The following is a 27,193-nucleotide window of genomic DNA, read 5'->3' on the forward strand; positions in this document are numbered from 1 at the left end:
TGGGGGCAGATCCACTCCCCACCTCCGAGCGAGGCCGGCTGGGCTCTGGGTTCCGTGTGGCCCCGAGGTGACCGAGGCACGGGCTCTGGCCCCAGCTCACCCCCAGACCCCGCCCCCCCATCCCTCGCTTGCCGCGTTCCTTCCTTGCCCTGGCCCGGTGTGGCCGGAAAACAGCCCGGAGGTCTCCGGAGGCCTCGTCTGCAGCTGTGAGCGAGTGTCAGGGCTGGGTCACGGCCGCCCGGCTCCCCCGCCCAGCTGGCGGGATGGGAGGTGGGACTGGGTGGGATCTGCATCCCGGACCTCAGACCCCTGCCCCCTGCATCCTTAATGGCGGCCTCAGAGGGGGCGCCCTCGCCTGGCACCTCTGGATTGGGAGCCCAGACCCCAGGCTCCCAGAGCCTCCCCACGCCATCCTTCTGTGTATGTTCCCAGAGGCGGTGGGGGTGGCGGCCCTGCTGCCGCTCCAGGCCCGCTGCCCTGCCTCACCTGCTGCCCTCGCCCCGCAGGTCTCCTGGAACATGGCCGGAACTGGTCAGCCATCGCCCGCATGGTGGGCTCCAAGACCGTGTCGCAGTGTAAGAACTTCTACTTCAACTACAAGAAGAGGCAGAACCTCGACGAGATCCTGCAACAGCACAAGCTGAAGATGGTGAGAGGCTGCCGGGCCCGGGCCTCCGGGGGCTGCCCGCGGGGCGGGGCTCAGCCATCACGGGCCACCAGCCGCACGGGCCTGCGGCCCTGCCTTCTGCCTCCCTCCCCCGGCCCCTCCGTGCTCCCCGGGGGTGGGGAAGCAGCCTGGTGGGTCAGTGCCTGACTCAGCCAGGAATCCGTGGCCGTCAGCGCCTTGGAATGAAGAGGCAGTGCACCCTGTGAGAGCCCCCCGCCCCCGCCGCACCTCCCGGTTCAGGGGCTGCCGGGGGAGGCCCAGGAGGGGCCGGCTTCCTCCGCAGCTGCGGCTGATGGCCCTTCCGCCCTCCTCTCCTCTCAGCCTCCTCCTCAGCTCCCCTCCGAGGGCTGGGGGCGCTGGGGCTCGGCCGGGCTTGCAAGAAGCTGAACTGGGGTTTGAGCCCACAGGCGTGTGCTCCGAGCGCCCGTGTGGCTTCGTGGGGACAGGGCGGGCTGCACAGCTGTGTCCCCAGGGCTCCCGCCCCCCGCCCCGCCCCGCCAGGCTGCCCGTTGCACTGAGTGTGGGCAGTGCCGATTGTCTCCATCAGGGGCCACTGGGGAGAGCCTCGGCCCCACTCGCACCCTTGCAGAATCTGAGGGCCCCTCTCCACTCCCGAACTGTGGGCGCCAGCAGCCACGGGGAGCTGTCCACACACCCGTGGTGAGGGCCGCGGCCCACCCTCACCCCCTCCCCGGCCCCTGCAGGCCCTCCAGGGGAGCCAGCAGCCCAGAGCTCCAGCAGGGCCCTGTCGGAAGGTGTGGGGCACCTGCACTGAACACCCGCTGAATTCCCTTACAGCGGAGAGGGGCCCCGGGCGGGAAGAAGCAGGTGTCACGTCCTGGGCCAGGGTCTCCGGGCAGGAGTCTGCGGTGCACACGGGACCAGCCAGGGGTCAGAGCACTGGCTCTGAATGTCGCCCAAGGCACAGAAAGTCGTGTGCTCCGGCCCCACCAGCCTTCTGCTCCCTGCCTCCCCAGGCTGCCAGTCCCACCCCCAGGGCTCCAGCCCAGGGCTCAGTGGCTGCCTCCTCCTGCTGGCCTCCCAGCCTGGATTTCTAGGTTCCCTGGGGCACTGCAGCATTGGAGAACCTGAGGCCCCAGCAAGGTGGACAGTGTGGTCAGCTGCCGAGAGCAGGGCCAGGCCCCAGCCATTACCGCAACGCCTGTGTGACCTTGGCCGTGCCCACCCCACCCGAGCCCGTTTTCTCGTCTGTGAAGCGGGGCGATCACAGCCCTCACCCCGCGAGTGCTCATGGCGGCTGCACTCTGAGCAGCTCCTGGGACCGTGGTGCGGGGGCAGCTGCGGCAGGTCGTGGTCAGGCGACCGGGCCAAGTCTGAATCTTGTCTCTGAGGCTTTCTCACTGTGTGGTCGCTCTGTGCCTCAGTTCCCCCACCTGTGACACAAGGCTGGAGGGCCGCGGCTCCACTGCTGAGACCAGGGTGGGGGGACCAACCGATCGACCGTCGTTCACTCACTGTCGGGTGGTTCAGGGCAGGATCTGGGCTGGCAGCTGGGGGACGTGGCTTCCCGCTCTGCTCCTTCCTCGAGAACCTGTTGTGTCCAGTGAGGTGACGGTGACGGCAGGTGTCCGGAGGCAGAGGTGTGCCCGGGCCCGGACCACGGGGGCCGCTGACTGCTTCTGTGTCCCGGGCTGGACTGGTTTGTCCTCGGTTCAGTGACAATGAGACGGAGCTGATAGGAAGGTGGCCTCCCACCCTCAGCTCTGAACATGCAGTGGGTGGGCGAGGGCAGGAGGGAGACCCTGAGGCCAGGGCGGTCCCCAGGGAGGACAGGCCTGGCCTCTGGGCGGCAGAGAAAGAGCAGGCACGGGGACCTGTCAGCCTCACTAGGGCCTGATCTTTGCCCTCTGCCTCCCACCCTGCCCCCGCCCCCTCCCAGCGCTGCAAACCCCGAAGCCGTAGCAGCCACTCCGACCCTGGCCCCTGGCCCAACCTGTCTGGGGCACAGGAAGTCACGCCCCCCTCGGCCAGCGCGGGAAGGACTGGGGGAAGCAGAGGGCCAGCGGGTGTCCCCTCCCGCCTCGTACCGGGCCTGGCCGAGCATGGCCGCCGGCGACGTCAGCGGGAAGCCGGAGCGCGTCCCGGGTTATGTAACTCCTGGCACCGCGTCCCCACTGAGGTTCTCCCTCCCCTCCGTGGCCGAAGGTTACCCTCTCTCCCCTCTGTGGAGCCCGGCCCCTGGGCCTTAGCGTCCGGCTATCTCCGTTGCACCTCTGTCTTCTGCCACGCGAGGCCGTGCGGGGAGCCCCACCTGTGAGCTGTGTGGTCGTGCGCAGGCGCCACCGCCTCTCTGAGCCGAACTCCGTGTTGCCGGACTCGGTCCCCAGCAGCAAGTCACAGAGTCCCGATGCTGTGCCAGGGCGTTCCCGGGTGCGGGCAGGGAGCTGGGTGCGGGCAGGCGGGGCCCCGGTCCTTAGGGAGCCAGATCTGTTGCGGACGGGCTGAGCGGGACGAGTGGGGCGTGTCGGGGTCAGAGCCGGCTGGTTTTGACGGGGCAGTCAGGGAAGATGTCTCAGATGGCATGAGGGCTTTGATCCCATGGGTGTCTGGGCAGAGCAGCAGACAGTGCCAAGGCCCTGTGGCCCAGGCACCTTCAACAAGCAGGCGATGAGTTTGTCACGGTGCTGAGGAGCTGGGGGGGTGGGGGGGCAGCTTGCAGTGGTGGTCCAGAGCTGCACCAGGCAGGACCGGGCCCTGGGGTGCAGAGGAGTCAGTGCCGGAGCTGGGCTCCTCCAGTCATGACCACCATCTGGCTGCCGAGGCGTGGGGCGTTCGGGGCTTGGCCCTCCCTGCTGGAGACCCCTGCCCGAGGAAGTGCTCTGTCTGCCACGTCCCACCCACCCCCACTGCCCAGGCCTCGGTCGCCGGCCTCCCCGCCCCAAGCACCCTCCTGGTGCCTGTTGCTAAAAACAGACTGGGGAAGAAGGGGATCCCTCGGCCACAGCCACGGAAGCCACAGGCCACAGCTTTCTCGCGCCTCCGCGGCCTGGAGCCGCCACAGGGTTTGGGCGGGGCTGAGGCCCAGGCCCTGGACGTCGGGCAGGGCTGGGGATGGAAAGTGTGACGAGCGGGCAGGCGGCCACTCCCCTCTCTTCCTACTGTCCCTGGTGGCTGCACCCTGAGGCCCGCTGTTTGTTCAGGCGGCGGCAGGACAGGAAGTGAGCCCGGGCTGGGCAGGAGACCCCCGAGGGCCCCACGAGGCTGTTTCCAGCTTGGCCACAGCCAGGGCAGGAGGGACACGGCCTGCTTGGTGCCTGGTGGCCGGGTGGCCCTGGCCCCCGAGAGCGGCTGTGCCTGTTTGGCGGGGGGGTGGGGGAGGCTGAGTCAGTTCTCACGGGCCAGCTGGCTCCAGCGCAGGAGTCGTGTGGTTGACTTGGGGCCTATGGAGGCCCCTGGCGTCCCTAAGCTGACCCTTCCACTGGGTCCATGCCTCCAGCTAAGGGGCTGTCGGTCCTGGCTGGGTGTGTTTGGCGGGACCCTGTTCGGCCCAAGGCACCGTGTCTTCTGGGTTCCACATGTGTGCTGAGACCCCGGCAAGTCAGGCTGCCCCCCTCTCACACCAGACTTGGGGAGGCCCACCCTACTCCCCCGGGGGTCCCCAGTCACCCCGAGACCCCAGCATGTTCATGGCTAAGGACACGGCCCAGGCACAGCCACTCCGCAAGTCAGCCCGGCCCTCGCTTGGTCTGGGCGTGCTGAGGTGCCCAGCCCAGCCAGGCCCGAGGACAGGAGCTGGCAGTTGGCTCCACGCAGGCTCCTGTCTGGCCATCGGCTGCACCCCAGGGCCGCCCCTCCCAGGGCCCTCAGGGCCTGGCTCTGTCGTCGCTGCCTGGCCACCACCCCGCCCTCTCAGACCCTGTGGCCTCCTCTTAGTCCCCCTTCAGAAGCTGCGTCCCCGATCGGCAGTCCTCCAGGGCAGGGGCCTGTGCACAGTGCCTGGCCCAGCAGGTGCTCTGCAGAGATCGGGGCTGCCATGTCGTGCTCTGCCCGGCCTGTGCCTGGGGCTCAGGGCTCAGGCGAGATGTGCCAGGAAAAGGTCCCCTCCCCACCTGTGGCTGGAGCTGGCAGTGTCCTCAGGGGTGTGGTCACAACTCTGGCCAGGAGTCAAGGGCTGGAGCAGTCCTGGGAGCCCTCCTGGTAGAGGCAGCCTCTCGCCTATTCGAGAATATGGGGACAGCCGAGAGGCCAGGCCCTGCCCGGGGTGTACCCAGGACACGGTGGAGGGGTAAAGCCCTGGTAAAAATAACTGTGGCTGTTTGGCGTGGCGCTGGGGCACGTGGCTGGAACGGCTGCCCCTTGCAGTGTGGCAAGGCCTCGGGCCCGGGGAGTCCCCGGGACACCAGCCCAGCCGGGCCCTGACCCCCGCTGTCCCTGCCCAGGAGAAGGAGAGGAACGCGCGGAGGAAGAAGAAGAAGGCCCCGGCCGTGGCCAGCGAGGAGGCCGCCTTCCCGCCCGCCGTGGAGGACGAGGAGATGGAGGCGTCGGGTGCCAGCGGCAACGAGGAGGAGATGGCGGAGGAAGCGGAAGGTGAGGGCGGCCAGCAGGGGCCGTGGCCCTGGGTGGACGGACGGACCCCTCCCGCCCCGCGGTGCCGGGCGCCGGGTGGCCCTCTTAGGAGGGGCTCAGGCTCTCGAAGTGGGGTGCATGTGTCACCCCAAGGTTCCCGTTGGGTGGGGGACGGGGATAGTGACGGTGGCTCACGGTGGTGACAGGGCAACAGCCCAGGAATGAGAGTGATCAGAGACAGTGACTCAGCGATGCTGACAGCGACCCCGGGATGGTGACAGTGGCTCCAGGGCTATGACAGCAGCTCAGGGACTGTGGGCTTGCCTTCCCCGGGTGCCTTGCTGGGTCATCTGAGCTCCTGGCTGGGCCTGGTGATGCCTGTTGTGCCCGTCGGGTGTCACGGGTCACAGAGCTGATGGCCGGGTCTCCCAGCATAAGCAAAGCTGGTCCTTTCTGACAGCCGGCTGGGGCGGGTGGCTGTTGGGCCGTTGGTTGTGCTCCACGCCCAGGTTGGCATGATGAGGCGCAGGGGTCCCCAACCCGCTGCATCAGCCCGGGCACCGTCGCCTACATCTGCCTTAGCTGCCGCCTCCTGCCCACCCTGCACCCAAGGCCACTCCCCACCCCCAAGTCAGCCCTGGGAACTTGAACACGGGTCACCCAAGCAAACCATGCTCTGCACGCCCGCCCCAGGCCTCCTGTCACCTGTGGCAGCCCCCGCAGTCCTCGGCCCTACATCTCTATGGCCAGGGCAGCCCCGGCAGGGCCCCAAGCTGCCAAGAGGCAAGGCCTCCTGTCTGCCTATGGCCCCCCACGGCACACCTGCTGCTCCTGGCAGTGGGGCTCCCGCCCACCTGTGGGTGCCCAGCCCGCGCCCCCACGCAGGTGCTTGTCGGGAGCAGACTCTGGCCCAGGCCAGCCCGCATCCTGGCTGGCGTCTGCATGAAGCCTCCCGCCAGGCCTCAGCTGGGCCCTGGGTGGGCCATGAAAAGAGGAGACCCAGAGAGAGAACCCATCCCCTGGGTGGGCAGGGTGCGGGCTGGGGAAGTCCCTGCCACTTGTGGGGCCCACGCGTCCTGTTAGGCAGGGGGAGGGGACAGAGCTCAGGTCTCTGTGGCCACATGGCCAGCCCCCAGGACAGCGTTCCCGAGGCCGGATGCCCGGGGCGTCACAGCTGTCCCACTGGCGAGGGAGCCGAGGCTCAGGCCAGGGACACTCCTGGGGTGTCACAGCGTGTAACTGGGGCACCTGCAGGCTGCCCGGCCAGGATGGGGCAGGGGAGGGAGGAGCCGGCTTGGGACCTGGCAGAATCTTCCAGAAGACCCAGCCAGCCCCCATGTTGCCACCGACCTCTCCGTGGGGTTGGGCATGTAGGTGGCGGATCTGCCAGTTGAGGGGCAGGAGCCCAGGTGGCCCATGCACCTCCAGGAATGGCAGAAGCCATGGCAGGCGTTCTGGGATTAATCCCTCAAGTCCAGGACGGCCCTGCTCGGCCCCCGTGTGCTTCTCCCGCAGTCCGTCCCCGGAGCCCTGCCATCCACCTCGTGGTGAAACTGCCCATTGTATGGCTGAACACACTGGGGCACTGGGGCTTCAGCCGCTTGTCCCGGGGACTGCTGTTGTCACCATAGCCGCCAGGCTGGGGCAGGACGGCCAGGGCTCAGGGGCACAGTGTGTCGCACTTCACGCCCTGCACAGAGGCCTCGGGCAAGTTGCCGGACCCCCATGCTTCAGCTTCCTTTGCTGCCCACGCCTGGTGACTGCTAGCGTGCCGGGTGCTGAGCAGTCACCGAGACCAAGTGAGGGCCCGGCGTGGAGCTCGGCACACGCCATGTGTACTGGCCTTGAGTTGCTGTCACGAGGGGTGGCCCTGTTCCTGGCACAGTGGCCCCTGCCGGCCTCTGCCCCCAGCCTCACCCACCTGCCCCTGGGGTCCTGGGCTGCAAGAGGCCTGAGCGTCCAAGCCCCTGACTCCTGTGACCCATCATTGGATCCTGTAACTGGGCTGGGCAGCACTGATGCCTTCCGGGCCCCCAGCCCCGCGGCCTGCCCGCCTCCGCCCCACTCCGCTGCTCACTGCCACCTGGCTCCTAACTCTTGTCTAACTTCCTTCCAGCCTTACACGCCTCTGGGAGTGAGGTGCCCAGAGGGGAATGCGGCGGTCCAGGTACGAATGAGGCGGGGCCGGGCGGGGGGCACGCTCCCCTGTGAGCACTACCACCTGGCTGCTGCCCCCTCTGTGCCCCCTCCCACGGTGCTCCTGGCTTCCTCCTGGGCACCCATGAGCCCTCAACCGCGTTTCTCACTACAGTTTGCACCTGGGACTCCTTTTAAAAAACCTTTGTGTTTGTTTTCACCTACTTGAAAGGCAGAGCAACAAAGATATTGGGGGGGGGGGGGAGTCAAAGGGGAGAGAGAGACAGCAGCCAGGGCTGGGCCAGGCTGGAGCCAGGAGCTCCCTCGGGGTCTCCCGCGTGGGTGGCAGGGGCCCGAGCACCTGAGCCGCCACCGGCTGCCTCCAGGGTGCGCATGCGCAGTCACTGAGTCGGAAGCTGCGTGGTTGGGACTCCTGCCAGGCCCTCTGTAGGTGAGGTGGCCACACCAGCCCTCCACCTCGGCACCCTGCCTGACTTGGTTTTCTCTGCGTTCTATGGGAAGTGGCGGAACACGAGCCCAAAGCAATAGCAGGGGTGGCTTTGGGGCTCGAGAGCCAGGGCTGGAGCCAAGGCTGCCCGCCCTCCACAGGGGCACAGGGTCACCAGCCAGCGTGCAGTCTACACCCGAGGAGGGTGTGGTTGATGTGGGCCCTGCCCCATGGCCTCCGCCCAGGCACAGGCAGGTGCACCTCGTCCTGCTGGATGACCACGGTGATATAGCATGGTGGGGTTGACCAGCTGGCCCATGTGAGCTGTGAGGCCCCACAGCTCATCCTCTCTCTGAGATAGGATTTAAGAGTGTTGTTCTCCCAATTGTGTGGATGGGAAAACTGAGGCCCAAGAGCTGCCGTGGGCTAGCAGCCAGTGGGGGGCAGAGCAAGTGTGAGAACTTAGCTGAGAACCCGGGGGTCTTCGCTCGGCTGCCCTGGGGGTTGGGGTTACCCGGGTCACGGGCCCTTGGTCCCCGTGCAGGTGATGCCATGGGTGTTGGGTCCTCAGGGCTGTGTGGGGGCTGGGATGGAGTCCCGGACTCTGGGGTCACACCTGCCTCGTGCGCCCCCAGCCCCTTTCACTCCTTCCACGTGTGTTCTCGCCCCACACAGCCACCGTCAACAACAGCTCCGATACCGAGAGCATCCCCTCCCCTCGCACTGAGACCACCAAGGACACGGGGCAGAATGGGCCCCAGCCCCCGCCCGCACCTGTGGTCGCCGCGCCACCCCCGGAACCTCCCACCCCGCTGCCAGAAGACAACCCGGCCCCTGCGGAGCCCGGCCCCGCCCCCAAAGCCACCAGCCCCCCCACACCCCCGCCCGCACCCGCCTCGCCCGCAGCTCTCCCTCCGGGGGTCCCCAAGGAGGAGAAAGAGGAGGCTGTGGCAGCACCCCCAGCAGAGGAGGGGGAAGAGCAGAAGGTGCCCGAGGCCCCAGAGCTGGTGATGGACACGGGGAAGACGGAGGACCCCGGGCCACCCCCTGAGGAGCCCGCCAAGAGCGAGTGTAAGGACGAGGCCCAGGACGAGGGGCCGCACCAGGGCAAGGGGGCAGAGCCCAGCTTGGAGGCCACCCCGGAGGCAGCGCTCAAGGTGGAGAAGAAGGAGAGCGGGGTCGGCAAGGCCGCTGCAGCCAAGGGCTCAGGTGCGCCCCAGGACAGCGACTCCAGCGCCACGTGCAGCGCCGACGAGGTGGACGAGCCCGAGGGCGGTGACAAGAGCAGGTGTGTGGGCGGGGCCCGGCTTGGGGCTCTTGTCTGTGTTCGTCCTATCAGGCACCGACTGTGCAGAGGCGGCAGCAGGCAGGCTGATGCTGTGGCTGAGTCAGGGGCTGGGATGGGGGTGGGAGACCTCTCCCCACCCAGGGGTGCCCTGTGAGCCGAGGCCTGGGCAGAGCAGGGGCCGGCAGGGCAAGGCCGGGGGAGCTGGCCAGGCCTCGCGTGCCGCCTTCAGCTGGCTGTCTCTTCTCTCGGCTGTGGAGACCAGAGTCCCTCGCCAAGGTGTGGGTGGGGCTGGGTTCCCCTGAGACTCGGGTCGCCCCTTCCTCTGCCTTCCAGCCGCTGCTGCCTGGGCCGTGCCTTGGCCCGCAGCCCCGTGCACTCTGCTCTGTCGGCACGCAGCTTCTCCCGCTGCGCCTCTGTGTCCAAGTTTCCTTCTTATAAGGACTCCAGGCCCGGGTTTCGGGCTCCCCAGCCCAGTGTGACCTCATCTTGCCTTGGTCACATCGACAGGATGCTCTGTTTCCAAATAAGGTTGCCCTCACGGCTGCCCAGGGTTAGAGTGGGGGACACAATTCCATCCTCAGCGTGGCGAAGATGGCAGGTGCAAAGGCCCTGGGGTGGGAGTGGCCCGGTGAGGTGTAGGTGCTGAGGGGCGGGAGGAAAGGGGTGGACATGGGACCGGGCAGACGTCTGTGGTGTTCTCGGGGGTCCCTGACCAATAGGGGCTGCTTTACCTGCTGCCGCTGGCTGCTGTGTGGGGGCATGGAGTGGGGCTGACGGGCAGTCAGGAGACAGCTGTCCCAGTGGCGGCCTTGGGTCTGGGGGAGAACTGCAATTTCAGAAGATTTGGGGCAGCACCCTGGAGGCTCATGGCCCAGCCCATCCGGGCTCTGGGCAAAGGGCTGAGGAGGGGTCCTCGGGTGGCTGGCCACGGCCCACATGGGGTGCCCCTCCCCTAGCCCTGGGAAGGCTGGACTTTAACCCTTTCTGGCTGATGCTTCAGGACCAAAGACGAGTCGGGACCGACCCCAGGGTGCTGCGGGCAGAGCTGTGGAGCCCCGTCTGGCCTGTACTGGACGTCTGGGGTTCCGGGGTTCTTTGCTAGTGAGGCAGGCAGGACAGGCAGGTGACGGGGCTGTCTGCAGGCACTCAGGTGAGCCCACTGCCCCCGCAGCACGCCCACCGAGAGGGACACAGGATCGGGCCGCCACCCTGGTCAGCAGAGGCCCGGTGGCAGGTTCTGGGCGCACGGAGAGGCAGAGCTTCTTGCCCGACAGGTGTGGCACCGACAGTGGTGCTCGTGGCCACCAGCAGGGCAGCCAGCCAGGGTCGTGTGCCAGGGCAGGGGTCCGGACGCTGCCCTGCCTTCCCCCACTTCCCCCACCCCCAGCTCGCGGGCGCCGCACTGATACGCAGCCTCCCGGAGTCTGTGTCTCGGGTGCTCGTGGCCTGTCCTTGCTGGAGCCGCAGGGCTGGCTCGGGCAGCACCAGTCCGGACCCCTGGGGTCAGGCCTGACGCCACAGAGGGTGCTTTGAGCTCCCCGCCCTCTCCCCTGGCAGCCTCACGCCCAGGCCACGTCCCTCCCCCACCCAGTGGGGTCTGGCATCTGGCCATCCTGCGCCTGGGGTCCAGCCCACAGCGCCTCACCCCGGGGGGTGTCAGGGCACCTGGTGTGCCAGGCCCCTGTCCTGGGGGCCGCCTTGCCCTCTCTGCGAGCGAGGCTGGCCTTGGGCCAGCCTGCTGACCCCTCCTGGCTGGCAGCCCGCCCCCCGCAGCCACAGCCACAGCCACAGCCACGCAGGGCTGGAGGACACAGTGAGATGCGTCAGAGCCCGGCCTGCAGTCAGGCCCCCGGGGCCCCCCCGCCGCACCCCCGGCTCCTGGCTGCCCGCCCAGCGCCCTCCTTCCTGCCTGGCGTCCCTGCATGGGCTTGGACCAGTGTCGCTCGGGCCCCTGCCAGGAGGTTGGACAGAGAGCCTCCTCCTGCTCCCCCCTCCCCTCCCCTCCCCTCCCCTCCCCCCTCCCTCTCCTCCCTCTCCATCCTCCCCCTCCCCTCCCCCTCCCCCTCCACTTCCTCCCCCTCTCCCTTGGGAGTCGTCTTGGCGGGCGGCCAGAGATCCCGGCTGTGATGGCAGAGCCCTGCCGCCCAGCCTGCCCAGTTCCGTTTCCCAGACAGGGTGCCTGCCTGGGTGCTTGCTGGCAGGACCCGGCCTCGGGAAAGGTCCCTTCCTCGGGCTCAGTCTTCCCGTCTGTGGGATGGGCATGGTCCTCCACTCCTGACGTGTGACCCAGCGAGCCATGAAATGCCAGGCCCGTGGGGCCGGTCCCCCCAAATGGCGCTGTAGCACAGCTCCTTCTGCCCCCCCCCCCGAATCTTTAAAGGCTCACAACAGTGGCTTCCTCCTGCTCGTCGATAACATGAGTGGTGGGTGGGTGTCAGCCGGCCCCGGCACCAGGGAAGCAGCATAGACAGGGCCCCAGCCCCTGGGTGCTCAGGTTCCAGTGAGAAGGTGGGAAAATGGCGACACTCACCTCCCCCCGGCTAAGTGCATGACGGAGACACGGGCTGCACGGGCCTGGAGGGCCTCTCAGAAGAGGTGGCATTGGAGGGTGGGGGAGCAGCCGGGGCAAAGGCCCTGTGGCCTCAGGAGCTCATGCGTGGCTCAGTAGCTAGTGCAGAGCCCTGCAGCCGCGAGTGGGGTGAGGGGCGCCCGGGGTGAGGGCGGTGGTGAATGGTCAGCCCCTGAGAAGGCAGGGGAGTGGTGTGGCCGCATCTGCACGGGTGCTGCAGCTCCCAGAGCAGACCCGGGGTGGGGGTGGGGGGGGAGCCAGGGCAGGCCCTGCCGGTGCCCCGTGACCTCGGCCATGGCTTGCCCTGGGGGAGAGAAGCCTGCAGGAAGGGGCCTCTCAGCCCAGCCCCCACCTGCCAGCTCCCCCCGCCTTTACAGATGGGGAGACTGAGGCACGGTCAGCTCCGGGGGTTCAAAGTGGAGCCCACTCTGCCCTGCAGAGGTGGGTGGGCAGGGCGGGGCCTCTTGGCCACGTGTGCCAGGCCCTGAGAGCCCCACCCTCTCGGTCCTCCCAGGAAGCAGGAAACAGACACCACTGTCTTCCAGGAAGAGGAGCACATGGGGGGGGGCAGGAACAGGCGCTGCCAGCCCCTCCCAGGGGAACGCGAGGACAGGGCTGGCCCACTCCTGAACCCCGACGGGTGACCCAGCCCCTAGGATTGGTACAAGATGAACCTGCCTCCATGTGGTGGTGCCTGGGTGAGGAGCTGTGGGGAAACCGAGGCAGGATGGCACACGGGCCCCCACCACACGGTGTTCCGCTTGTCCCCAGCTAAAACTCTGTCTCCGTAGGTTTGTGTTTACACACACACAGCTTTAACACACGTGGCGAGCTCCAGGTTCCATGCACACGTGCCCCAGGCCCTCGCAGTCTCCGCCCGCTCTGTGAGCTGGGGGCGGGGGCACAGCGCTCAGCCGCGGCCGTGGCGATCACCCTGAGCCGAAGCCCTGTGCCGTGCGCGGTCACCGCTCCAACCCCACGGGCCTTGGCAGCCGCCCCTCCTGCCCATCCCTGAACTGCCGCCTTTTCCGCTCAGTCTAGTGTTCCCGGGGTTTGTCCGCGTGGCGCACCTTGCCCGTCCGGCCATCCTGTCTGCATGGGGTCCGCTCTGTGGCCCTGGGCATTTGCCTTCCCTCCCCCACAGTGGTGGTCTGTGGCCTTGGCCTCCGCTTTTGGCGTGGCTATTGTGGACTATTCCTGACTGAAGTGCACCGGGCACAGACTCTGGGGACCTCGGCGCGGTGGCAGCTGGGCCGCTGGTGACATCGGTGTTACCGGCACCCAAGTTCAGGGGTGCCAGGAAGGGCCACGGCCAAGGGAGAGGCTCCAGGGGGTCTCGGGAGAGCTCAGGGCCCTGACAGGTGAGCGTCTGGGTGAGCTTCCTTCTGCAGCTCCTGCCGTGGGCAGTCTGCCTTCTCCGCCCACTCTGCTATGCGTGTGGTGGGTGTGGGCAGGGGGCTAGTCCCCGCAGCGCCCTCCTGTCTTGTGCCCAGGGCCCTGTGGTCGTGGCACGGCGGAGTGGTCCATCCTCCCGCTCCGTCTGCCAGAAGGGAGTGTGCTCCCGGCACCACCGCCGAGAGCTCGGGCAGCCTGAGGGGGGGCGTGGCGTGCGGGGCTGTGGCGACAGCGCCCACTGCCTCCTCCTGAGACACCCCAGGCTTGGGGCAGGTACTGGATTCTGCGCCTCTCCGCTGGGCTGGATGTGGTCCTGCCCCCCAGCCCCGCCCTAGGCTGGCGCAGGCCGGAGCGGCGAGGGGGGGGCCCCTGGGGACCCCACCTGGCCGAATCTCCCTTCGGCACTGGCCGGGGGTCCTGCCCCTCCCAGCCCCACATGGAGGCAGCGGCTGTGAGCTGGGACAGCCCCCGCCCCCAGAGCCGAGCGGGGCGGGCACCAACGCTTGTCTCTCCTCAGGCTGCTGTCCCCCAGGCCCAGTCTCCTGGGCCCCGCCAGCGACCCCAGGGCCACCGCCTCGCCTCAGAAGCCGCTGGACCTGAAGCAGCTGAAGCAGCGGGCGGCCGCCATCCCCCCCATCGTGAGTGCCCGCCTGGGACTCCCGCGAGCCCCAGGGGACAGTGACTCCCTGAGCTGTGGGAAGGAGACAGCACCTGCAGCCTGGCTCTACCCCGCCTCCCTATTCCCGAGTGACCTCCCTGGGAAGGGGGCGCCGTAGCCTCTGCCCCCCACGGGAGGGTGTTCCTGGGCCCCCACAGCAGCAACACCGGAGCGTCCTGCCCCCACTCCTGGCCTCTGGGGAGGCTGCCCCTGTCCGAGGAGGGACCCAGAGCTGCAGGACCCCTCCTGGGGCTGGCGCAGTCCTGACTTCTCCCCGGCCTATGGGGACTTGGGAGCCAGCGGCTCAGAGGGCCCCCCGTGTTTGGGTCCAGGCCTCCTCTCCACTCGGGTCTCCACGTGCAGGTGGACCTCATGCTGGCCACTCCCTGCCCCCGCCCCGGGACCCCCGACAAGGCCGCTCACTGTCCTGCTTCCCCAGCAGCTGACCCGGGAGGATGCTGCCCCCGCAAAGCCGGCTCCCACCGCCCCCCCAACACCGCAGCACCTGCAGCCGGAGAGCGAGGGTCCCCAGCAGCCCGGCAGCAGCCCTCGGGGCAAGAGCAGGAGCCCCGCACCCCCCGCCGAGAAGGAGGGTAAGGGTCCCGGCGAGGCCGCGGCAGGGCAGGGCAGGTGGGTGACGTGGTGGCGGCGGCTGCGGGCCTCGTGGCCTCGCGGGCTGGCACGTGTGGCCTCCGCCGAGTCAGCTTGCGGTGCACACGGCGGAGGTGCCGGAACAGCATCCTTCTGCGCCCAGCCCTGGAGTTTGTCAGCTTCTCGGCGTTTCCAGGGGCGCTGGCTGCGCAGGAACCTGTGCTGGGGTGGTGTCCAGGCCGTGCGAGCTCGGGACCCCGGGACCCGACTCCCCGCCGCACGTGAGCTCGGGACCCCGACTCCCCGCCGTGGGTGAGCTCGGGACCCGACTCCAGGCCGCGTGAGCTCGGGACCCGACTCCAGGCCGCGTGAGCTCAGGACCCTGACTCCAGGCCGCATGTGAGCTCAGGACCCCGACTCCAGGCTGCATGTGAGCTCGGGACCCGACTCCAGGCCGCGTGTGAGCTCGGGACCTTACTCCAGGCCGTGTGAGCTCGGGACCCGACTCCAGGCCGTGTGAGCTTGGGACCCGACTCCAGGCCGCACGAGAGCTTGAGACCCCAACTCCAGGCCGCGTGAGCTCGAGACCCGACTCCCCACCGCGCGTGAGCTCGGGACCCGATTCCAGGCTGCGTGTGAGCTCGGGACCCTGGCCCAGCCGGCAGCAAAGCGTCAGGGCCGCGGTCTCTCCGTGTTGCGGGCCAGGCTCACTGGGGCACCGGCGGGAGTGCTCCCTGCCCTGTTGCAGCTGTGGCTAGGAGATGTAGCCTGTGTCCCCAGGAGGCACCTTCCCAGACCAGCCCGGGTGGCTGCCGCACTGACCGTCACAGGTGCTGGGAATGGTGCCCCGAGCCTCCCCTGGGCCAGCCCAGGCTCTTACTGGTGGCTCCAGAGGTCTCGGGCAGCAGGACCCAGATGGGTCCCGCAAGCAGCACAGCCCAGGGCAGGTGGCCGCAGTGCCCTCCCCACACCACGGTTGTCACCTCCGTCTCTAGGAAGCCAGCTGGCCCTGAGGTGAGGCCTGGAGACCCCTCGCCCACCCCACCTCTGCAGCCACCTGCACCTGCTGTTGGAAAGTCTGGAGGCCTCCTGGGGGCAGGGCCAGAGTGCAGGGCCAGTGGGCAGGGCCAGCAGAGGCCCCTGGGCCAGGGCAATCGGTGGGCAGCTGTGACGGCCACGTGCTGCGCCGGGCAGTGGGAGGAGGAGGGCCTGTTGTGTGTGCTGTACAGGGGAGGCGAGGGGAGAGCTGGGCTCACCCAGGGAAGGAAGTGTGACCGGCAGTGCCGGGGGCCTCAGGGCAGCGACTCCGCAGAGGGCAGGGGGAGACAGCCACGGACCTTGCAGCTTTCCCTGGGGTGGGACCAGGCTTGGGGAGCGTGAGGAGTCGCGGGCAGGGGGAGGGGACCGAGGAATGGGGTCAGAGGGCAGTGGGACTGCGTGTGTCGGCTTCCTAGGCCTCAGGAGAGTGCGTTTTGTCCTGGGTGCTGCTGGTGGGGTTGGAACTCAGTGTGCTTCCTGGGAGGTTGGACGTGGCGTGTGATTGACATCTTGGGAGAACCCCTGGCCACAGCTTCCGGCGAAGGTAGCGGCAGCCTGGACTTGGCCAGTGGCTGTGGAGGTGGGGCGGGAAGAGCAGATCACTTTAGAAGCAAAGCTGCAGGGGCCCGGCGAGGACAGGGGTGTTTCCCTGTGACAAAGGCTGCGTAGGGTTGGGGTGCGCGGGAGCCACTGCAGCGTTCAGTGTTCGGCACCAGTCCGGGGGCCCAGAGGGCTGGTTTCGGTTCTGAGCAGGGCCGGAGCCACATGGGGCCGGCAGAGGCCTGCTAGGCCAGGGTGCAGGCCCTGCCCTGGGGGAGAGGCAGCCTCCAGCCAGCGGCATCTGGGCATCTGGGACTGGCTCCCCGCCCATTGGCGTCTGGATTCGCTCCCCACAGGGATGGTGCACCTGGCCTCAGGCACCGCGTGCCTTTCTCACAGTCTGGATCACAGGCAGCTGCCCTGGGGCCTCATGGGAACCTGACACCCAGCACTACCTCTCTGGTCTCGGGAAGTGGGCGGGCCTCCCTGGCCCTGGCGCCTGCGTGTGGCAGCTCGGCCAAGCCGGTCCCTCGGGCCCCCCCGGGCCCAGCTGGAGGAACAGGTTGTCTCTCCAGGCTCTCGGCCGCCCGCCCGGCCTGGCCTAGCCCCAAGTTTCCCTGCTCCGCCCCCAGCCCGGCTCTCCAGGCTGAGCAGGAGAAAGCCGCCGAGGTGCACACCGGGCTGGGCTGCTGGGCGAGCCAAGTCCATGGAGTGTGTGGAATTTCCTGGCCTGAGGCAGGCCCTGTGGGGACGCCTCCGCTAGGGGCAGCTGAGAATGAAGAGTCGCCATGCCACGTCACTCCTGCAGGCTGTCAGCCTCGCCAGGGGACGGGTTGGGTGTACGCTTAGTCTCTCGTGGGAGAGAAATGGAGACTGCAGCACACAGGCCTCCACTACCAGCTGCTGTGCCCACAGCAGGCATCACTAATCAACCCAGAGCCGCCTTGGGCCATCCAGGAGAGGACCGCCTGCCACTCCCGTCCTCTGTCGTTGCCCCACCTCTGAGCCAGTTTTCCCCTCCCCCACCGCAGGGGGTGGTCCTCAGGGAGAGGTTCAGAGCTGGCAGGAGGCTGGCAGGGGCCACCATGTGACAGAACTGAGCCACCTCCTGAGCCCCGGGGCCCTGGTGGCTTGTGCAGGGGCCCCAGGCTGAGAATCCAGCATCAGCTGTTGCCTCGCTGCCTTGGGTTAAGGTCAAGGCTGTGGTCCATAGCCCAGCTGCCCTGGTGGGAAGCTCCCACCTGCCTCTCGCTGGCTGGGGCCTTCAACCAACTGGCTTAGCCCGTCCAGACTCAGCTTTGCCGTCTGCGAGAGGAGGCCGACCTTTCAGGCCCCGCGGGCTGCCGCGGGGATGGCGTGAGCTAGCGCGTTTGGGCTGCGTGGAGCTGGAGGCCCAGGAGAGTGTCGTCTCTCATGGCCTCTGTGCCCTCTAAACGGCCACACACGGTCCAGTGCTGACTGTCACGTGTCCTGCCACGTGTCCTGAGCACCTCGGGTAGGTCCCTGAGTGCGCCTGGCCTCAGTCTGCCGTCTGATAGGTGGGCGCAGCACTTGTCTGTGCACAGCTTGTGAGAGGCTCGGTGGGGCTGCTCTGGTGCTTGGCACACGGCCTGGCCCCGAGCAGGTGTTCTGTGAACAGAGGCCGCTGCTGGGGTCCCTGCTATCGGAGCATGTGGGCTTGTGGCCACTCCGGCCGCCTCTATACCCCTCCTCCTCGGTCAGCAAACCGCAGCCTTCACGTGGACGGCGCGGCTCGTGCACGTGTTCTGTGGAGGGCCAGGCCACGTCTGTCGGCTCTGCCGGGTGTAGACGGGCAGACAGCGGTGACTACACCGCAGCCCCAAACGCCGAGAAAGCCAGGTGGCGGCGGGCCCCGGGCCACCCTCTGCTGCTCCCTTAGTGCTGGGCCAGGCCCTCCTTGGCTGGCGAGAGCCGCTAGCCCCTCCCCAAGACGCACACGCACGCCAAGCAGCGCGTGGTAGGGGCCGCGGCCCATCCTGGCCTCAGCACCCATCTCCCGTCCTCAGCCGAGAAGCCTGCGTTCTTCCCAGCCTTTGCGGCCGAGGGCCAGAAGCTTCCTGCCGAGCCCCCGTGCTGGGCATCAGGCCTGCCTTTCCCCGTGCCCCCGCGTGAGCTGATCAAGGCCTCACCACACGCCCCGGACCCCTCGGCCTTCTCCTACGCGCCCCCCGGTGAGTAGCGCAGCTGCCACGCTGGGCCACCCAGTGCACGACACCAGGCACCGACTGTTTGCCCAGCTCGGAACCATGGGTAGCACAGCCTGCCCAGCAGAGGGCTGGGGGCGGGGCCGTGGGAGGGACTGAGCGGGTGAGGGGCGGGCCTGGAGGGCTCTGTGTTCCGCTGGTGGCTCAGAGCCGGATAACAGGCGGGGGTGGGGTGGGGGTGGGGGTGGAGCCAGCCAGTGGGCGGCCCTGGCATGGCTGGGGTGGACCCCGCCTCGACTTCGGCAGAGGCTGGCTGGGCTTTGGCCGAGGGGCACCAGGGAGGGAGCTGGGTGGACGACTTGTGCCCAGATACAGACGCAGGAGAGAGGAGGTGACACCGAGAAACCAGCTCGGGCTACTGTGGCCCAAGCTCAGAGCCCAGCGGGCGCCAGGCCAGTGGCTCTGACCACCACGTCGGGGGCCAGCGGGCAGCCGTGGGAGGCCGTGAACCCTCAGACTGAACAAGATGCCTTTGGTTCTTGGTGGGGAACAGGGAGACCCATCAGGGTCCAGGTGGGAACAGGGCCAGGACAGCCAGCGGGGGCAGGGAAGGCTTAGGGCAGGAGCAGCGGGGCTCGTGAGGACGGTAGCCGTGCAAATGGCCCGGGGTGTCCAGCGGGGGCAGAGGTGGTGTGAGGCCCCGATGACAGCTGTGTGCCCCGCAGGTCACCCACTGCCCCTGGGCCTCCACGACAACGCCCGGCCCGTCCTGCCACGCCCACCTGCCATCTCCAACCCGCCGCCCCTCATCTCCTCCACCAAGCACCCCAGCGTCCTCGAGAGACAGGTGGGGGCCATCTCCCAGGGGAGGGCGGCCCCGGGAGCACCCCTGCCCCTCTGGGGACATGCTCTTCCTGTCTGTCTGGGGTGGGGCGGTGGAGCGCTGGGGCCCACGTCCCCTCTGTTATGTGCTGCTGGGTCTAAGCCCCCTCAGGGCCGAGGGCCTTGTTCCTGGGTGGTCTCACTGCGGGGCCAGTGGGTCGCTGGACCTCGCTGTGCCTTGGTTTTCCCCTCTGTGAAATGCAAGTGTGGCTGCTGCAGGCCCAGAGGGGTCAGCAGGACAGCCGGCAGGTGGTGGGCGCTGGGTCCCCAGCTGCCAGCCCCTCCCCCAGCTCCCCTCTGTGCCCCCTGTCCCTTCAGCCATGCAGGCCACGACCACCCCTTGGCATGGGAGGGGCCCTTGGCCCAGCACGGGCCTGGATCCCCACGGTCACAGAGCCGGGCAGTAGGGCTGAGGCCCACGCATCTTGCTGCTCTGGCCAGGCCCCTGTGACCCCAGCCCCCGCCCTGCAGGGAATGTCGGTGCAGCTGCACGTCCCCTACTCTGAGCACGCCAAGGCCCCCGTCGGCCCCATCACCATGGGGCTGCCACTCGCCATGGACCCCAAGAAGCTGGGTAAGGATGTGGGCCCTGCCCACCTGGAGGCGCTGGCTGTTGGCATTGGGGCTGGGGGAGGGACCCTGGCCTGGATGGGGGAGGCTGCGGCCCCTGGCGTTGGGTGGGGCCACCCCACCCCGACGCGTGCCTGCCCCGGGGCTCCGTCGGGGCTCACCTCTCGCCGGTCCTCAGCGCCCTTCAGTGCGGTGAAGCAGGAGCAGCTGTCCCCACGGGGCCAGGCCGGGCCGCCCGAGAGCCTGGGGGTGCCCACGGCACAGGAGACGTCTGTGCTGAGAGGTGAGTGCCTGAGGCCCCAGCATCTGCTCCTGTGCTCTGCACAGTCGGGGTGGGAGTGGGTCCCTCCCTAGGACCTGCCGAGCAGCAGGGCCGGGGGCCCCTCAGGGAGGGAGCACAGGCGGCCTCAGGCCTGCGTCTCGTGTCTTCCAGGCACGGCTCTGGGCTCCGTTCCTGGTGGAAGCATCACCAAAGGCATCCCTGGCCCCCGTGTGCCCCCCGAGAGCACCATCAGCTACCGCGGCTCCATCACCCACGTAGGTGGCCGGTGAGGGCGGCGTGGGGACGGGGGGCCAGCACCAGGCCAGGCCGGCTTCCTTGCCTTCAAGGCCACCACGTGGCCCAGCCCCAGGGTTGACATCGCTTCACTGTGGCCGTGCAGTCGGCACAGAGCCCAGTGCTTGGACACTGCCCACGGGGAGCTGGTGGGTAGGTGACAGGTGACAGCAGAGCAGGGTGGCCCTTCCATGCGAGTGTATCTCCAGGACTCAGTGCCTGGGCCTCCAGGGCAGATCTCCAGGAGTGGATGTGGCTGTGGCCAGCAGGAAGAGAGGAACAAGTGGCCAGGAGGCCTCTGGGAACAGCAAGGGCGCAGGCTGAGCAGCGGAGGCCCAGGGCCTGGTGCCAGCTGTGTCTGCCCCTAGCATGAGCGTGCAGAGGGTGGGAGCCTGTACACGCTCAGACACGTGCACGTGTGGTGAGTGTACGCACTCAGACACGTGTGCACAGGCACACACGCATGCACTGTGGTGAGTACACGCTCAGACGTGTGTGCACAGGCACCACACATGCACATGTGGTGGGTACGCACTCAGACACGTGTGCACAGGCACACACGCATGCACTGTGGTGAGTACACGCTCAGACGTGTGTGCACAGGCACCACACATGCACATGTGGGTACGCACTCAGATACATGTGCACACACATGCACGTGTGGTGAGTGTACGCTCTCAGACACGGTGCACGTGTGGTGGCTATGCACAGACACGTGTGCACGTGTGGTGAGTATGCGCTCAGACACGTGTGCACAGGCACACATGCATGCACATGTGGTGAGCGTATGCTCTCAGACATGTGTGCACAGGCATGCACTGTGGTGAGTACACGCTCAGACACGTGTGCACAGGCACCACGCATGCACGCGTGGTGGGTACGCACTCAGACACGTGTGCACAGGCATGCACTGTGGTGAGTACACGCTCAGACACGTGTGCACATGCATGTGTGCTGAGTACATGCTCACGTAGGCACGTGTGTGTGGTGAGTGTAGGGTTCAGGCAACAGGACGTCCACGCTGAGATATTTGGGACCCAGGAAGCCTCAGCTCCGGCCATGGAGGCGGCCCTTAGCGCTCTGAGATCGGCGATCCGGAAGGCAGCCTGGCTGCGCGCTGGGAGCAGATGCTGGGGGCAGGATCGCTGCCCGCGTCGGTGAGGGAGGGGCAGCCCTGCCCTTTGGCAGGCGTGTTCCGGGAGAATGTTCCGGAATTGCTGGATTCCAGGTTTCTGGGGTCCCATGTCCTCCTGAAGCTGCTCTGCTGGGTCGTGATGGGACCAGAGCCTGCATCACACACGCAGACAGAGTGGGCGCTGCCCGCAGGGCCACACCGAGTCCCCGCTCCCTGTCTGTGGGGCTCCCTCAGGCGCCGCCGGCCTGTGGGCCAGGGAGAGCAGCTCAGAGCGCACGCCTTCGGTTTCACAGCCAGGAGCCCCCGTCCTCCACGCGCGGGGCCAGCCTGTCGGCCGCTTGTGTCCCCCCTGCACATGTGGTCCTGCCGTGGACCTGCAGTGTTCGTCTCCCGGGCGGGGGCCTGCACGGCTGCCCCGGGCTGGCACCCCCACCTCCCACCAGGGGAGACGCAGAGACTGGCAACGCCGCCCGAGCTGAGGGCGCCAGGCTCCTGCTCTCCCATCAAAGCAGGGTCTGTGATGGGTACCAGGGCCGGCCGGGGCTACCCCGCCCCCACAGCCACCAGCCAGTCTGGCGGGAGACTCGGGTCCCCTGCCAGGGCCTGGCACGCCATAGGGCTCGTGTCACTGGTCTGCTCCTGGACTCTGGAGAAGTGGACGCCAGCACCTGTGGCCATCTGGTCTGTGCCAGGTGCCCCTGAGCTGCCCACTCGGCCACTGCACTTGCTGCCGTGTGGACTCGGGCGCGGGGCAGGGGGTGGCAGCAGCAGCGAAGCACAGTGAAGCTCGTGTGACGGCCCCCAGCGGGGGGCTCACTTCCAGCAGTGGTTCCCCGTTGGGGTGGTTTTGCCCCCAGGGGACACGGCTGTCACCCTTGCGGTGGGGTGGGGATGGGAGGCGTGGGCTGAGTCTCTCTGGTGGCTCTGGATGTCAGCGTGTGAGACTAGCTGCCCCGAGGTGGGGCATCCCTCCTCCTCCTGGAAACCAAAGTTGTGACGGGTGACACATCCTGGGTGCAGGAGCTGGGGCCCGTGCCCCTCCCTCCACCCCGTGCTGTTCTGTGCACCCGAGGGTCCACACTCCAGGCTCTGCCCTGCCTTTCACGGGGCTCTGGGTGGGGTCCCTGACTGCTCAGTTTCCCTATTGGCCTAGGCCTCAGGAGAGCCCGGCCCCGGGCAGGGGTGGGGGTCTCAGGGCCTGCAGCTCACCCCACGTCCCCGCAGGGCACGCCGGCCGACGTCCTGTACAAGGGCACCATCACTAGGATCATCGGGGAAGACAGCCCCAGCCGGCTGGAGCGCGCCCGGGAGGACGGCCCGCCCAAGGCCCACGTCATCTACGAGGGCAAGAAGGGCCACGTGCTGTCCTATGAGGGTGAGTGGCGACTCGGGAGGAAGCCGATTGTCCGGCCGATGGCAGGGGCTGAGACAGATGACGCCCCCGCGAGACGCAGACTGGAAGTCCCCTTGCTAATGCCGAGTCCTGGACCCCTGTTGCCTCCCGCCAGGCTTGTCCTGGACGCCACAGGCGCTGGTGGGTCTGGGGCCAGTCGACAGAGCCCCCAGAAAGTGGCGGCGAGCGGCAGGCGAGCCTGGGGGAGTCGGCGCCTCTGCCGTCGTGGTCGGGAGCTAGGACGGCGGTTTTCACTGCTTTCACAGATGAGCAGGCTGAGGGGTGGCCACGTGCCATGGTTCTGTGTGGTCACCAGAGGAAGCCGAGGGTCAGGGTGGAGGGTGCTTGGCACACGGCGGGGTGGGACTGAGGACAGCGGGAAGCCCGGTCAGAGAGGCAGCGGCCTCCCACCCCCACCCAGCTCTTGGCAGTGCAGGAGAGACTTGTGCGGGCCCCGCTGCCAGTGTGGTGGGTGGCTGAGGGCCAGGGCCGAAGCCAAGGCTCACCACCAGAGAGAGGGCGCTGGCCAGAGTGACCCCGCCACCTCTGCACCCAGAGTCCGGGGCCCTGCGAGGCCCGCATTGCGGGAGCCGAGTTCTGGGGAAGAGCGGGCCTGGGTGTGGAGGTCAAGGCTGTGCTGGGGCCCGGACAGTGCCCACCCCCCGTCCTGCGGCCCAGGTCCGGGACCCTGGCAGCAGCGTGCCCTCAGGGCTGGCAGGGAGCCCTGTGCTGGGCGGGGACTTGTGTCCAGAGCACTGGGCGCAGTCACAGCTCGGGACCCTGCTGCAGGCCTGAAGTTGATCATCTGAGAAATGGGTTTATCCAGGGGCTTTTAAGTGCCCGTGTGCTGCTGGGGCCACGTGGCCTCCGTGGGCGGCAGGAGCTGGGGGCGCCAGGCCGCCTGCACCTGCCGCTCGGCGCTCCCGGTGCTGTTGCTGCCCAGGCTTCTGAGACCTCCTGGTGCTTCAGTGTCCGCAGTGGACTGGGAGATGGTTTAGGGCAGCGGCACACGGCCCGCAGCCGCCATGGTCACTGGTACAGGAACCCAGAGCCCTGTTAACCTGGTCGCCCTTCCAAGTTAGGGCAGGGGCAGGGACAGTCCCCTGGAGGATCTCCCAGCCTGACGGGGGACACCCAGCCTATGCCTTCTCCGGGCTGCCTGTTGGCAGGGGGCAGTGAGCCGGGCCCCTCCCCCAGGGCACACCCTGCCTGCGCGCCGCCTGCCGGGTGCGCCTTCGCCTTCCCACGCACAAGTGCATGTCCATGCGCAGCCTTGGCATGCCAATGCGTGGCCAGGCAGAGCCGTGGGCCACCGGGTACTCAGAGACACGTGTGTGGAGCCAGCTTTGTCCTCTGGGTAGGCGCACACACACCCACACACCCTCACTGTTGTACCCATGCCTGGTCACATCCCAGGTGGGCACTACAGGTGCTCACAGGCACACACCTGCCGCTGCTGGGCGCTCCTCGGAGCTGGTCACTCCCTCCTGCTGGGTCACAGCCCTTGGGGCCCCCCAGGGGTAGGGATCAGGGGGCCTCAGCTGCCTGGCCCATGGGGCCTTGTGACCAGGCCGCCTGCCTGTGGCTCCTGCGGTCCCAGGCCCCTGCACGTGGTCACCTTGTGTCCGCCTGCTTTCCAGGTGGCATGTCTGCATCCCAGGTTTCCAGAGAGGACGGCAGGAGCAGCTCAGGCCCTCCCCACGAGCCGGCCGCCCCCAAGCGCACCTACGACATGATGGAGGGCCGGGTCGCCAGAGCCATCTCCTCGGCCAGCATCGAGGGTACATGTCCCTGGCCCCTGCTCGCCTGGTCACCACGGTGGAGAGGGAAGTTCCCCTAGATGGAGCGGGTGGCCCGGCTGGGGACCTGGCTGGGGCTGCGTTGGCTGAGGCACCCTGGGGTCGGGAGGTGGGACGGGGGCCACGGGGTGACGCCCTGGGCTTCCCCCCCAGGTCTCATGGGCCGCGCCATCCCACCTGAGCGCCACAGCCCCCACCACCTGAAAGAGCAGCACCACATCCGTGGCTCCATCACGCAAGGTACCCACCCCTGCCCTGTGCCGGGAGCCGTGGGCGGAGGCGGGGAGACGCCCAGGATGCCCTGGGGACGGGTGCGGTGCGGGCATGGAGCGGCAGGCATGTGAGAGCCCCTCCACCGTCCCTGCCCTGCACCTGAGCTCAGCCAGGGCCTCTGTCCGCCCGAGGCAGGTGCCGGTGGCGGGAGGCTCACGGAGGCCAGGTCACCCTCGGCTCCTCGCCCCTGTTGCCTGCCTGCCTGGCTCACTGGCTGCTGACCGCTAGGCCAGGCGCTTGTCGCTAACGAATGGTCACCACAGGGGCAGAGAGGGCGGGCGAGGCTCTGCGCTCGGGGCTCCAGCCCCGAATCCCTGGCCTTGGGCTGGGCGGGGCAGCGGGGGAGCTGACGGCCGGGCCCTGTCTTCCCCGTGTGCCGCCAGGGATCCCGCGCTCCTACGTGGAGGCCCAGGAGGACTACCTGCGTCGCGAGGCCAAGCTCCTGAAGCGCGAGGGCACGCCCCCGCCCCCGCCGCCACCGCCACGGGACCTGGCCGAGGCCTACAAGCCCCGGCCCCTGGAGGCACTGGGCCCTCTGAAGCTGAAGCCGGCCGCCGAGGGCCTGGTGGCCACCGTCAAGGAGGCCGGCCGCTCCATCCACGAGATCCCACGCGAGGAGCTACGGCGCACGCCCGAGCTGCCCCTGGCCCCGCGGCCGCTCAAGGAGGGCTCCATCACGCAGGTGCGTACCCCACCCGGGCAAGGCGGCTGCGGGGAGATGAGGCCCGAGGCCGTGCGCTCCAGCCCGAGATCTCGTGAGGCCCCGTGAGGGGCGTCCCCAGCAGCCAGTGTCCAGGCCCGGGGAGGCAGGTGGGTCAGGTGCTGCCTGCCTCAGCCTCTGCTTCTTGTTCCGTTCCCATCTCACGAGCCAGCAGACAGGCTCAGCGAGCCGGCCGGCGGCAGCCGTCAGTCCCTAAAATCCGCAGCTTCTTAGGGGCTTAGGTTAAACCCGGGGGCTGCAGCTCTCAAGAGGCCCGGCCCAGCAGTGGAGGATTGCTCTGACAGCCAAGGAGCTGCCCAGGGGCCACAGGGGCCTGGCGTGGGCAGGATGGAGGCTGGAGCCCTCCCCAGAGCTGCCCGGGGGCCACGGGGCCTGGCGTGGGCAGGATGGAGGCTGGAGCCCTCCCCAGAGCTGCCCGGGGGCCACGGGGCCTGGCGTGGGCAGGATGGAGGCTGGAGCCCTCCCCAGCAGGTTGTGGCCATGAGGGGCGGGGCCTACAACAAGGGAGATGGAGGCAGCAGGAAGTCCAGGTAGCACAGCCATCAAGGAGCGAGCATCCATGTGTCCACTGTGTGTCCAGGATGGGACCGGCTGGGTGGCTAGAACATTCTTTGCAAGCATCAGGGCAGCTTCCTTCCTTTGCAACTCCGATGCTTCCCAGTAGCTCAGGCCGAGCTGCGGGCACCGTGCCCAGTGTCTCCCTGGCGGCTGGGACAGGGTCGGGGCGTGGCCACTTCGTTCCCAGCCTTTGCCATGACCCTCATCTCTGCAGCTGCCCTTCGGCCAGCGAGCGAGCCAGAGCCGTGGCCCTGGGATGGCTGCCGCAGGGCGGGCTGCAGAGGGCGCTACAGTAGCCGGGGCGGGGGGGGGGGCTTTGCCTGCCCCGGGAAGAGCTGACTGCTGACCCTTCTGCCCCTCTCCGCAGCCCCCAGGCAGCTCTGGGGGCCTCCAGGGACAAGTGCACCCTCCCTGTCTGCCCCATGTGGCCCAAGAGGCCGCTCCCTGAAAACTGAAAACCGGGGCCCCGAGCTCACAGCCCCGTCCCGCAGGGCACCCCGCTCAAGTACGACACCGGCGCGTCCTCCACTGGCTCCAAGAAGCACGACGTGCGCTCCATCATCGGCAGCCCCGGCCGGACGTTCCCTGCCGTGCACCCGCTGGACGCCATGGCCGACGCGCGGGCCCTGGAGCGTGCTTGCTACGATGACAGCCTCAAGAGCCGGCCTGCGGCTGTCGGCGGCGCGGGCGGCTCCATTACCCGCGGGGCTCCGGTCATCGTGCCCGAGCTGGGCAAGCCGCGGCAGAGCCCCCTGACCTATGAGGACCACGGGGCGCCCTTCGCCAGCCACCTGCCGCGGGGCTCCCCTGTGACCACGCGGGAACCCACACCGCGCCTGCAGGAGGGTGAGCGGGCTGGGGGCTGGGGTGCGGGCGCCGGCCCGAGGAAGGTGCCTTGCTGGCTGGGAGCCGGAGGCTGCTGCCGCCCCCGCCCACCTGCCTGACCTGGGGGTTCTTGAGTCCCTGCCTCCCCGCCCCGACCCCCAGGTCCTGACCCGGCTCCCGCATGGCTGCGGGACCCTCGCTGTAAACATTTTCATTATTCCTTCTCTCTGCACTTAGAAGCAAACCCACCCTTTCCCGGCCGAGCCCTTGGCCTCTGCTTCCCGGTCTTCCGGCTCCTCTTCCTCCGGCTCCTCTTCCTCCTCGCTCTCGGCTCAGCCTCGGGCAGCTGGGTCTTTCCCGGGGACCCCTCCCCCGCTCCCCTGCCATTGGCTAACTGGTTGCCTTCACCCCCACGCCCTCCTGCCCAAGGCTGGCGTCTCCGGTCTCCGCCCACTCCCT

General features: G+C 68.5%; 1 protein-coding gene across 40 annotated transcripts in view; it reads left to right on the forward strand.

Moving 5' to 3' along the window:
• Positions 1-27,193, forward strand: part of NCOR2 (nuclear receptor corepressor 2) — a 160,757-nt gene that overhangs the window by 122,529 nt on the left and 11,035 nt on the right. For 32 of the 40 annotated variants that reach the window (XM_070066061.2, XM_070066057.2, XM_070066071.2 and 29 more), the window contains 16 exons: positions 507-649; positions 5,068-5,215; positions 7,311-7,361; positions 8,454-9,066; positions 13,548-13,668; positions 14,128-14,281; positions 17,885-18,049; positions 18,748-18,869; positions 19,346-19,478; positions 19,653-19,757; positions 19,908-20,011; positions 22,390-22,540; positions 24,199-24,339; positions 24,511-24,597; positions 25,014-25,312; positions 26,401-26,755. In XM_070066061.2, coding sequence (XP_069922162.2) covers positions 507-649; positions 5,068-5,215; positions 7,311-7,361; positions 8,454-9,066; positions 13,548-13,668; positions 14,128-14,281; positions 17,885-18,049; positions 18,748-18,869; positions 19,346-19,478; positions 19,653-19,757; positions 19,908-20,011; positions 22,390-22,540; positions 24,199-24,339; positions 24,511-24,597; positions 25,014-25,312; positions 26,401-26,755 — 2,892 coding nt within the window. The remainder of the gene's footprint in view (positions 1-506; positions 650-5,067; positions 5,216-7,310; positions 7,362-8,453; positions 9,067-13,547; positions 13,669-14,127; positions 14,282-17,884; positions 18,050-18,747; positions 18,870-19,345; positions 19,479-19,652; positions 19,758-19,907; positions 20,012-22,389; positions 22,541-24,198; positions 24,340-24,510; positions 24,598-25,013; positions 25,313-26,400; positions 26,756-27,193) is intronic. The other 8 variants (XM_070066064.2, XM_070066067.2, XM_089323503.1 and 5 more) reach the window with 3 other exon arrangements.

The sequence above is a fragment of the Oryctolagus cuniculus genome, chromosome 21 (assembly GCF_051225735.1).
Source record: "Oryctolagus cuniculus isolate XC-2025 breed Fujian yellow rabbit chromosome 21, ASM5122573v1, whole genome shotgun sequence".
NCBI lineage: Eukaryota > Metazoa > Chordata > Mammalia > Lagomorpha > Leporidae > Oryctolagus > Oryctolagus cuniculus.